At 35.0% G+C, this 12,262-nt stretch overlaps 2 protein-coding genes across 3 annotated transcripts in view; both read left to right on the top strand.

The window, feature by feature from the left end:
• The first annotated feature begins 1,257 nt into the window (after window positions 1-1,257).
• LOC106051892 (putative amine oxidase [copper-containing]) overlaps window positions 1,258-12,262 on the top strand; it is a 41,012-nt gene continuing 30,007 nt past the window's right edge. Inside the window, exons 1-4 of one of the 2 annotated variants that reach the window (XM_056004332.1) lie at window positions 1,258-1,419; window positions 2,615-2,761; window positions 3,711-3,855; window positions 4,388-4,517. The gene's annotated coding sequence lies outside the window, so the exon portion shown is untranslated. Of the gene's footprint in view, window positions 1,420-1,460; window positions 1,861-2,614; window positions 2,762-3,710; window positions 3,856-4,387; window positions 4,518-12,262 lie in introns of those variants that run through there. The other variant, XM_056004333.1, reaches the window with a different exon arrangement.
• On the top strand, window positions 2,632-5,180 carry LOC129921726 (phospholipase A and acyltransferase 3-like). The gene is made up of 4 exons (XM_056004309.1): window positions 2,632-2,761; window positions 3,711-3,855; window positions 4,388-4,517; window positions 5,061-5,180. The coding sequence occupies exons 1-4, from the start codon at window positions 2,632-2,634 to the stop codon at window positions 5,178-5,180; spliced, it is 525 nt and encodes a 174-aa protein (XP_055860284.1).

The following is a 12,262-nucleotide window of genomic DNA, read 5'->3' on the forward strand; positions in this document are numbered from 1 at the left end:
ACATTTTATGTACATTATTATATTTTTAGGCTTTTAGACTACTATCAATACGTGCCTAATTATATTTACTTTATTAAAGAACTACCAGACGTCCGACAAAAACAAAATGCCATGTCTTCCTTGTTTGGGTCGCGTCCTTTGGCAAAATGTCTTTCTATTTCACTGTTTTTTTTACTAGAATGACATACAATTCTTTTAATCAAATTTAATAATTAATATCTTCTGGTTTAGTTATAATAACTCCTTTAATATCCAAAGATCCAAAGATGTAAAACTTCACAGCAAGATGGTTGTTCACTGTGCTGATTTGTATAACCTATGTGTGATCAGTGGCATCTGTCCACTCCCGAGAGTAGTGTAGTATTCTACAAGGATACGAAGTCCTGGTTGTTCTCTATACATTCTGAAATACTGGTATGGAGTGTATGTGTGTTTCTCAGGTGACGATGGGAAGATGTTATCCATTGGTTGTGAAGAGTGCAAGATAAACGGAATTGTCTACAGGTGTCTTAGTTAGGGGAGACGACTCCAGAACGTGAGACTGAAAAGACTTGTTCTTGTAGTGAGTTAGATATTGTTTAGAATACAAATTGTATAATATTACCAAAGTCTACTATATTTATTTCATTTTATTCCCAGTTGAAATTTGTTTACTTTGCAATAAAAGCTCTATTTAGTCTTGTTCACAAAGACGGATTAGTTGTCTACTAAGAGTTACGTGTTAGAGGTCGACGAGGGTCAACAACATATACCCAATGCAGACAAAGGCGATTGTCTGCCAGTGGTCCATTTATATTCCCTTAAGGCGCTCTACCTCTGTCCTCAGCAGTAAATTTCCTCGTGATATCAAATGTGTCACTCGCAAGAATTTGTAAGGGATCTCCAGCTTAAAGGACTATAGAAACAATTTCTAAATATATACCATCTATTAGAATTTTTATTCTATATTTTCAGAAAAAAAAATATCAATGCTTTCTAAAATGTGGCCATTAGAAGAACCCCACCCCCCTTTTTTTAAAAATATAAATTCGATTTTAAATTATAAAAGTATTATATTATATCTATTTAAGGATTTTGTCAAATCAAACTAGCATGCTAATTTTAATGCTTAAAAGGAGGCCTCATTTTTAAAAAATTCCCAAGTGATCAGAAATGACTAGGCCTCAGCCTCAAATGATCTTAGCTTTAGAAAAAAAAAAGTTATACTCAGTAAAATTTAGCTGTATTAATGCTATAAATTTGATTACAAATATTATTTTGAGTTGGCAGCATTGATATCTAGACTAGTTAAAGTGGACACTTTGGTAGTGATGATCACGAAAGAAATTTTGGTCAGTGGTTATATTTCTTACTAGCTTTGAACATTTCAAGACCAAAGTTCAACACAAAACTTATGTTTGTTTTTCTTATAAGATCTAGGTAAAGTAAACTTTGTGTGTGTATTTAGTCCTTTGTTTGTTATGATTTAGGATGCGTGGTGGCTAAGTGGTAAAGCTGCTTGGCTTCCGAACCCAGTCCCTGGTTCGAATCTCGATGAAGACTGGGATTTTTAATTTCGGAATCTTTAGGGCGTCTTTGAGTTGACCTAGCTCTTATCAGTGTCTGACTTTAGTTGGGGAAAGGTAAAGGAGGTTGGTCGTTGTGCTAGCCATATGACACCCTCGCTAAACCCATTTCTACTTACATCCTTTTGTATAGTTGGAGAGTTGGAGAGCTCTTTACGCCAGAGCTTCGTTTCAATATCCAGTCATTACAAATATTCAAAATGTTAGCTGCTAAACAATGACATAGAAGTGAATTTCTGAATAGCTTGTGTTTTCTGTCGTCCACAAGAGTAAAGAGTGTATTATAAGAGGAAAGGTTTGTAAGGTTATTGTAAAGTTTGTAACATGGACCACTTTATTAAAATACGTTTCTGGTCCTACAAACGTTTTTTTTTTCTTTGTATATTAAACAGGATCTATGCTTTATACAAAAATGGCTCTCTATGTTATAAGCATTTTAATCATAAAAAAAAACTTTAAGTAAATGGTTTATAATGGAAATCATATTTTTAATATTGAGCACAGCGTATAGACCATATGTAATGAAGTAAAAGGAAACATTTAAAATACACTTTTCTATGTTAATTAAATTTTTTCTTTCATTTTAAATTTATACAATTAAAAGCATAGTCATTTGCCACTTGTGTTTGGGAGAGCTTTGTAATTGGTAATTGTGAAATAGTTATTTGTAAGACATTTTCAGACGTGAATATAAGACATTATAACGATACATTTGATTTAATTCTAAAAATAAATCAGCAGCATTTAATTTTATTCATTTGATTCAAACAAAAGTTTGGTGTAAATATAGGCCCTAGAGACAATCTAACTACTGACATTTTAACTTTTAAAAAAAATGCAGAAAAGCAGATATTGGAAACATTTAAGCAGCCTGTAAAATATACTCTCCGCTTTGCACATCTAAGACTATAGATCTAATGCACTTTAATTGTTAATCATAAGACAAAAGACTAATACTGCTTTATTGATCCATATGGGAATTTGTTGTTATTACAAGGACTCTTTTCACATATAAAGAAATGTATTAATTTGTTTATTCTGTATTCCAGAGATCTTTAGTAACAAAATGCCAGAAACTTCCTACGACCAGTGGAGACGAGTATACACGTACAACGAACAAGTGCTTCGTTCACTAAGTCCTGGAGACATTGTCAAATTTAAGAACTCATCCTATGAACATTGGGCTATTTATGTTGGTAAGGATTGCAGAAACGGAAACTGTATTTATTGTATCTCAACTAACTATATTATACCAGCGGAAAGCTCCTTCTTCCAAGATTAAATTTTAATTTTAAAAATTAGTATTAATATTGTTTAGGAGGTACGGTGGTTAAGTGGTTAACCGTTTAGCTTCCGAATCGGATGGCACCGGGATCGAATCCTGGTGAAGACTGGGATTTTACATTTTGGGATTTTTAGGGCGCATCTGAGTCCACCAATCACAAATGAATACCTGACATTAGTTGGATAATAGCAAAGTGCGGCTGGTCGTTGTGCTGGCCACCTGACACCCACGTTAACCTTGGAAATCAGTCCTATAAACCACATATAAACGGGAATATATATTTTTTTCTACTATCCCTTTAAATTAGGAAATTAAACACTAAATGTATTTAGTACTGGACAATGACACTCCGAATGAATGTAATAACCAGGTCTGGCATTCTTCCTTGTGTAAATAATAACTTCTTGCGCATATCCGAGCTATCAGGTTCGAAAAAAAAAATTTGCTTCCATCAATCTAGGAGAAGGCGTCAACCTCAACGAGTTAAAAAAAAACCGTATCTAAAAATATTTTAGCTAAAAACAAAGCTTATCTATGGGGAAGAGCTCCACACTTATAACTATATCTCAATAATGTAGAACTTATTCATTATTTCATATCTAACAAAATAGTTAATTACCAGCAATTAATTGACAAATTAGTTATTTTTGAATTGGTATTTTTTTTTTATGTCAATGAATAATTGTGCAGATATTCAACTTGACCCGAGAATGGGTGTAGGATAAATAGCGTGTCCAACGTTCTACCAGACAGAGTGAGTAAGTTGATATAACGTTTGTAAGAAGTAAGAATGAAATCTGTTTCAAAACGAATTCTACTTTTAAACGAATTCTACTTTTAAACGAATTCTACTCTTTCAGGTGGACAAAACGTGATTCACAAGGCAGGTAGAGGTGTTAGCATCTTTCGTAAATCTCAGCCTGTAGAAGTCAAAGAAGAACAGTTCTTAGATGTTGCAGGCGAAAATTTGGCTGAAATCGCCAATCAGCACGATCTACAAAAGAGGTATCTTCCATGGTTTCTAAGAGCGATATTTATATCCCCAGTATAGGAATGACCTCAATCTTTTTGTCGATCTCATATAAGGACGTCGAACGATATAGATCCTCTAACCCCTAGCCCCGGAATCGCTTTAAAAATCAACTGAGGCGCCATTTTGCCCTCAGCCGCATAATGAAAACCAGCTCAAATAGACAGCTGGAGAGTTCTTACTGATTTCGTGGAACACACATTTAAAGCTCTAAGAAAGAGAGCTTAAATAGACCCCGCGGACAACAGCTTAGCGTGCATCAGTTGTTGCTATATAGTATATATTGAATGTCGCAATTGGGTTTGTGTGATGACACATCTCTATTTTCATCAGAGTCGAAGACATTTCAGTGAATAGATTTTTGCAACGTAAATTGTTTCGTAATAAAAACAAGTATGCTATTACTTCCATCAGACAGTTGATAGAATTTAAATGTATTAAGTGTTTTATTATTTAATCTTAATTGAAACAGTTACTATGCATTTACAATATTGTGACTATTCACAGTCCTTTGCAAAGCTTTTTAGTAGTAGATAGAGCTCGAAGTCAGCTTGGGAAAGAACCGTTTCAAGGTCAGCATGGAAACAACGAACAGTTTGTTCTTTGGTGCAGGTATGGCGAAGAACAAGTTAACAAGGTAATTAAAACACATACACTCATACTTGTCTACGTTAATGAGCCAATAAAATCTTATGACATACAAGCCAAGGAAGGCAAGTGGTAAAGCGCTCAGCTTCCGAATCGAGAGGTCCGGGGTTCTAATCTCGGTGAAGAAATTGATTTTTTTTAATTTCTGGATTCTTAGGACGCACAGTGTCCACCCAACTCTATTAAGTATTTGACATTATTTGAGGAAAGTAAAGACGGTTGGTCATTATGCTGGCCACATTGCACTCTCGTTAACCGTCGGCCATAGAACATATAACCATTACACCATCTGCCCTACAGAACGCAAAGTCTAAAAGGGTACTTTATTTTAAATACTTACAAAAGGGAAACAACAATTTATTTAAACTTGCATTCAGAAAAAAAGTTATGGTTCTTTTGAAAATAAACAAAACATAATCAAGTATTAATCTAAAACACAGTACATAGGTATCAAATGATAATCTAATTATAGTGGAGAAATATAGAATTACTATTATTATTAATTTATCTTTGTTTTTTCTTCTCTGTTAAGTCTTCTGCTCTAGGAACTACTGTGGCTATTGGGGCAACACTCTGTGGCTTTATGTTCGGTGGTCCAGTTCTAGGCTTTGTCGCTTTATCAGCCTCAGCCTTGATGATAATGAGAAGATAACAGATGATACAAACGTGTTGGACAAAAATAAAAATGTTTTTTTTTGTATTAATGTCCTTGACTTTTTTCGCTTATTTCTTTCCATAGAAAGTAATACTTATGACTACGTTAGTAATTTTAAATGTTCTGCTGGCAGTCTTAGTTAACTGGAGTCTCTAGGTGAAGTGAATTTGGTGGTCCCAATTGAAAATATAAAAAAAGCAAGGTTACAAAGACAGTTTGTGTGGAAACACAAACTCATAATCGGCCCCCGAAGTGGTCCACCCAGGCAGCTAAAAAGGCAGATTTCAATATTTTCAGAAAAAAATCAGAATTAAATTCTATCAGAAGTGGCCCACCCAGTCAGGTAAAAAGGCAGGTTTAAATATTTTCAGAAAGAATAGTATGAAATTCTATCAAAGGCAAATGACAGAGAAGAATGTAGAAAGAAAGTTGACAGATCCTCTGTGGTGCCATAATGGTCCAGCAGAGCAAGGACTTTTAAAGAGCTTTTTTTTTTTTTTTTTTCCAAATGTATTTTTTTCCTTTCACTCATTGTGTAAGTGTTGAATGTGAAACATGGGTCTCCGTATTTCACGCGATTATATATAAAAACAACTTATTAATTGTTGTTTTAAATTACGTTCCACTAATAAGCATAGTATATAAAATTTTTCTCATAAAAAAAATATTTTTTTTTATAAATGTAGTTGGACTTATTTAACTTAGCAATACAATTATACAAAAATATTTTGACCAAAAAGCTAAAACCATTTGCATAAATGTATTTTAAAAAAGAGTAAATAGTCATCTCCCTTACGAAAACTCCCGTTTTTGTTTCTATTAATAGTGAGTAGTTGTAAAAATTGTGTATTTTTATGAAAAAAAAATGCTTGGATAATTGATTATAAATATTAGATTTTTCGCGTTAAGGAAAGAAAAAAGTAGACGTTGCATCTTTTCGAAGGTTACGATATATAAACGGGACGGACGGTCGGACGGACAGTTCGCTTACTCCTAAGACCAGCCCAGTAGCAGCCTCAAAGTATCAAATATAAGGTCTTCTTGTGGCAGCGTAGCCCTATGCTGGAGAGACAGTCCTGCTTATATAAATCATCTTCTTGGTTGTTTATCAGTAAAATAATGTGAAATTACATAAACTCTGTCGCCATAATTGACTATTCTGTTTTAAAACATCATTATTTTCGTCTGGAAAGGGGAGAGGGCGGTAGAGTGAAAACCAATAATCCTCGCTCCTTTTTATAATTTTTGCTAATGATTGCATTTTTATATTTACTAATGCTAAAATTTGAGATTAAATTATGGTGCGACATAATATACAAATGTTTTCACATTTTAATACGTAGCTTATATTATATAGATATTCAACTAATTTTGTTCACAAACTATGATTTTACCATAAAATTTAGACCGCCCCCATTCCACTCAAATGGCTTAGGTAGGAAGGGCAGTAAAGGTATTCGCACCCCCCCCCCCACCGCCCCCATCGGCCAACACGGAAACGACATAATATAGGGATTGGTTAAAACACCAATAACAAGTTTTAATCATAGAGATATTTAATGGAATCTGTTAGCTAGCAGTGATTGATGCGAATAAATTCGATTGATGCCATCGCCCCCCTCCCGACCCCACCATATCGGGCAACATACTAAAAAAGAGGGGGGGGCAAAATAATCTCAAAATAGGTTGAAATATAAATAATTAGTATATATTATTAGCATAAGTAATATATTCGCATACAAATTGTGAAATTCTATACTAAAATTCCTCCGCTCACCCCCCCCCCCTGGATCCGCCATTGTTTTAAGCTGACATTCTTCGCTGACAAACAAGATGGCTATCATGCTATCATTATGTATAATGTCTTGCTTGATTCATGCCACAGCTGTATACACTTATTATTGTTTATTTCTTTGGTCGCAGCTGTAAGAGTTTCGTTATTATCTAGTAGTGCGCCTGACATTAGCCACATCTTTAGTGACTATCTATGTCTAGTGACCTTAGTACACTGTTTTAATATGTAACATCACATTATATAACATAACAAGCAAAATGTAAACATACTTTTAAAAAAAGCCTTTCCAAGTGGAAGAACTCCACATTTTCAACTATATATCTCAATATTAACCCTAACCCTAACCCTTACTTAATTAATTAATAAAAATTAATTGACTAATTGGTTCATTTTTTTTTAATTTTATGCATGTTTTGTTAAGTTCAATAAATAATTGTTTAAAGTTTCAACTTGAATCGAGACTCAGAGTAGGAGAAATAACGTGTACAGTTATCTAACGGGACAAACTCATTCATATTTAGCCATATTTCTGAACATTGAAGAATTAAATTTCTTTGTTGGTAGAAGACAAAATAATTAATTTCCAGTTAAAATTTGACTAATTGGTGAATGTTTTATTGTGACATGTATTTTCTTTGCCAATGAAGAATCGTGCAAAGTTTCAACTTGATCCGAGAATGGGTGTCTGAGAAACATCGTATTCAAACTTTTCATCAGACAGACAGACAAAAAGACAGAGTGAGTGGATATAAGATTAGTAAAAATAAAAAAATACACATTTGTGCCCCTTTTCGGTAATAGGAATTTATTAGCTTTTTGGAGCTGCACAATTACTCAAGCTTTAAGTTAGTGACTTTGTGAGAATGTTAGTAAGTAGACTAAGCTAACAACGAAAAGAAACATACTCGTCCCAACGAGCTGCCTTGTGGTTCTGAGGAGATTGCACTTGGTTGGAATAAAAAAAAAAGTTTAATGGCAGTGTAAATCCATAACGTATTTCCCTAATTCAGCTGGTCTTTTCTCCATTGGTGACTCATCCACAGATTTTGTAACTAATAAGGCTACCTAGAATTCCCACCACCACTTTCTGCTTCGTTAGTGCATTGGGCGGCAAGCTGTCTTCACAAAGATCTGTCATTGGCAATGTCTGAAGCCTCCTCCCACCTTGTGCCCACTGTTCTTAGGTCCTCCATGTGGCGCCAAGTTATTTGAGGATGTCCCTGTTTGCGCTTTTCTCTTATTGGCCTCCATGTCATCGCAACTCTCGGTATGCGTAGTTCATTTTGTCGGAGAGCATGTCCCTCAAACCTTAATCGACGCTCTGTCACAACCTCACTTAGTGTTCGACTCCAGTTCGGCATTTCTTTGTTTGAGGTCCGATCTGTGTAACTGAATCCCAAAATCCGTGTCAGTCATTTTTGTTGAGCCACATTTAGTCTTTTTCTCAATTTCGGCAGATGACATATGTTGCTGTCGGGATGACGATTGTGCTAAGAAGATGTATTTTTGGATTGGCTTGTCCAAATAGGCTGCAGGCTTTAGAAAATGCTTCTTCTCTTTCCTTTTGACAACTTGGAAGCAGAAAATGATGTACAAAAAGTATTTGGGGCATTCAAGAAAATCTTCTAAATCTCTGTAACGTCTGAGGTAAAGGTAAATAGCTGATAGGTATATTAATGCATCTAACTCCACCCGCCTAAATGCTTTGAGATATAAGCAGGGATATAGGGAAATCATCATTCTTTATTTTGATCAGAATAAGAAGTTGTTTTTTAATTTTTAGTCATTGTTACATAAATAATTATTTCGTTCCATAATTTTAAAATTAATGCAAAAAATATCTCTGTACACGAAGCTATTTTCTTTTTTTTTCCCGATAATTGTTTTTATGTTTTCTGAGTATTAGATCTATATTTTTTAGTTGTTGTTTTTTTAAACCAAACCAAGCTCAAGTGATTCTGACCGTCTTTCTCGGGAAAAATGAATCCGCTGACCGAGCATCGAACTTCTGCTCTGTTAATGTCTAAATCTAACTATATGTTTATGTCAGTATTTGTTTCAGCGACGAACGTTAGGCGTAGTGCGCTCTTTCCTATACGAGAATGACATCGAATGAATGCATTTCCGCAGATGTCGAATAGGCAGGACAGAACTGGGGCAAACATTGTAAGTCATCGTCACTGAATTTAAAATCAAGACAATAAGGCGATTTGTTTTTTAATTTGGCAAATAATTATTATTACAGTATCTCCAATTAGCTTGCCATCTCTTCATTGGTGGTGGTGGGGGGGGGGGGAAACTGGGGAACCGGTTTTTCGAAAATGATTCTAACGAATTTTACAAAGTTTATATCAACTCACTCTGTCTGTCTAGTAAAACGTGTATGCTCGCTATTTATCTCACACCCATTTTCGGATCAAGTTCAAACTTCACACAATTATTTATTGGCATAGACAATGCATGAATAAAAAATAATAATCAATGTTTCAATTAATTTCTAGTAATTAATTTATTAGTTTGATACTAACAAGGGAAATATTTGTCTCAAAATTTAATTATCATAAAATTGAACTTGGCATTTTTTTTCTTAAAGACCGATTCAGCGGAAATTCAGCGGAAATAACCGCACTTGACTGAAATGTTTTTAGTTTATTAGTAAAGTACTCGAATCAGCAGAATGATTGGAGGAATAGATAAATGTATGTAAACATTTTACGCATCGTCTTAAGGTTAGCACTGGACATGAAGTCCCAGTCCGCATCCCATGTTAAAGCATTAGCTGGGCTATTAATAGACGATTTCTATTGTACAGAGGTCACTGAAAAAGACTTCTTGCAATAAAAAAGCATTACAAGCAATAAGTGCTCTTAAAGATAGTATCGATATCTTTTTAATTTCCAGTGTTAAAAGTATTTGAATTCGATATTTTAATATACAAGAAGGGGAGGTGTGTAATTTAGATAGTCTATTTATAGAACAGTGGCGTAGCTTGGGTGGGGGGAGGAGGGAGGAGAATTAGAAAATCACCCCGGGCCACCACTTGAGGAGGGCCCTAAACGAGTGTTTTTACATTAAATATTACGCAAAATGTAGGGCCCCCCAAAAGAGGTGAAGCCCCGGGCCCCAAAACCTTGAAAAATTCCTAGCTACGCCCCTGTTAAAGAATTTAAAAAAATCCCCTTCACTTCTCAAAAGTTTTAATGAACGACATAATGCTTTTCGTGAGGAAAATGGGCAGTCAATAAACAGACGGCATGCACAAGTTATGCTTACTTCGCCACTGTAAAACACAGTGGCGTAACTAAGGGGGGAGGATGGGGGGGAGAATTTTAAAATCCCCCCGGGCCCCCACCTAGGGGGGGGCCCCAAATGGGTGTCCGAAATTTATTTGTAAATACATAAATTAATATATTTGATTTACAAATAGTGTCAACGGGTGTCTTTTTTTAATCAGCATTTATGGATTAAATTTATCACAAAGACTATACCTAGATATTTTAAAAATATTTTTGCCGCAGAGATCAGTTTTTAACAATATACTCTGTATTCCATTTTAAACTCTGTTGCCACGAATAAAACTGCATGATATACAGCGAATTCCAGGTATCTTGTTACCTTTACTAATAATAGATCTAAATGGCGAGTATTATATGGCTACACTAATTAACCTTGAAGCAAAATTTACAGAATCGAGTATAACTAAAGGTTATTCTTAACAATGCTAAAATTGTCCATTTTTTGGGTTTGGCGTCTATAATTTCAGAATTAAACTTCACACTCGAGTTATTGCCCCTCTATTCATCTTTCCTCAATCCTATGGAAACTCTCTTTTTATTTACATCTAATGATCTAGTCCTTTTGCTTTCGCACAAAACATAAACAAAAAATAATGACGTAATATCATATAATATTAATACACCCTTCCTATTAAAGTTATTATCACACCCTTCCTTTTAAAGTTCTTAATAGTGATATCTACTAGCAGGGCCGGCCCTAGCATTTGCGGGGCCCTATGCGAAACTGATCGCGCGGGGCCTAGTCTGGGTAGTGATAAGCATAATGTCAAAATTATTTTTTTTGAATTAGAAAATAGGCCTACTTTCGTCTTTGCAATAAATTTTTATCAAATGAAAGCTCGCAATGCCACTTTTTATTTATTGGCACCCCAAAACGTCAATTTCGTCTATTCTTCAGGAGATTTGAATAAATTCAAAAAAAGTTTAGGACTTTATCGAATATTTTGCCTTTTCATGAGATTTCCTGGAGGCCCTGAAAAATCAGGAGGTCGCGAAAACCCTGTTATTTTATATACGTTATAATTGTTTAATTTAATAATGTACACTTGGAATTAGCGCGGGGCCTATGAAAGCGCGGCGCCCACTTCGACCGGCACTGTCTACTAGGAACTTTAACAATTCGTCCACTTCTGGTTGTCTTGACTGGCACAACAAGTTCTCTAGACGTTGGTCTATAACTGTCTGTTTCGTTTGTTGCAACAGTTTGCAGTTCATTGTCTTCATCGGTATCATAGTACCCAGAGATGTCTTCATTGAAACTCTTATTTAAAAAGCGTTGATTTCTTCTGTATGTTTTTCCATTGTTTGTCTTTATGATGTAAGATCTGGGTGCTGAATTTTTTTTATGACAACTGCTTTCTGCCATGTTTGACCTAGACGAACTCTCCGACAGAATAATCTTTAGGTAGTCTTGCTTTTGCATTGTATTTCCCTTTGCTTTTCATCTGTCGTTCGTTGAGTAATGTCTCTGCATTTTCAGCTACCAATGGTTTCAATAGTTTGTGATCAGTTGGAATGATTCCCTGAGTCTTCTACTCGTCAGCAGTTGTGATGGTGAATACGCAGTCCACTTATCGGAGTATTTCTATACTCGAGCATAACGAGATATGGATCTTTCCATCTTTTGTATACCCTGACTCCTTTTGCTTTCGCACAAAACATAAACAACCAACAATAACGTAATGTCATATAATATTAGCACAGAATCTTGTTCATGCAGTGGAAAATTAAGATTTTTTTGCCTATCTGGAATTCTGGTCAAAGCTCTTGTGCCCAATTAATGTAGTTCGGAAGAAACTACAAAAGTCTGGACTGCATATACGGGAATCTGCTAAAGAAATTAGTACCCTTTCATGCTTTCTGCAAAATGATGAGAAACTGACAAAAACCCAATCCATCGAAAAAGCAAAAGAAGGTAGTGAATACTATGGATTCCCTGTAATCAAAACAACCATATGAAAGAAAAGACTTGATGGGAAGTTGAGTTC

The sequence above is a fragment of the Biomphalaria glabrata genome, chromosome 11 (genome assembly GCF_947242115.1).
Source record: "Biomphalaria glabrata chromosome 11, xgBioGlab47.1, whole genome shotgun sequence".
Taxonomy (NCBI): domain Eukaryota; kingdom Metazoa; phylum Mollusca; class Gastropoda; family Planorbidae; genus Biomphalaria; species Biomphalaria glabrata.

Bases quoted from the DNA above. Each gene is read 5' to 3' on its own strand.
- LOC129921726 (XM_056004309.1), top strand. From the start codon at position 2,632: ATGCCAGAAACTTCCTACGACCAGTGGAGACGAGTATACACGTACAAC. The intron at 2,762-3,710 runs GTAAGGATTGCA...CTACTCTTTCAG, and splicing joins ACATTGGGCTATTTATGTTG to GTGGACAAAACGTGATTCAC. The intron at 3,856-4,387 runs GTATCTTCCATG...GACTATTCACAG, and splicing joins CAGCACGATCTACAAAAGAG to TCCTTTGCAAAGCTTTTTAG.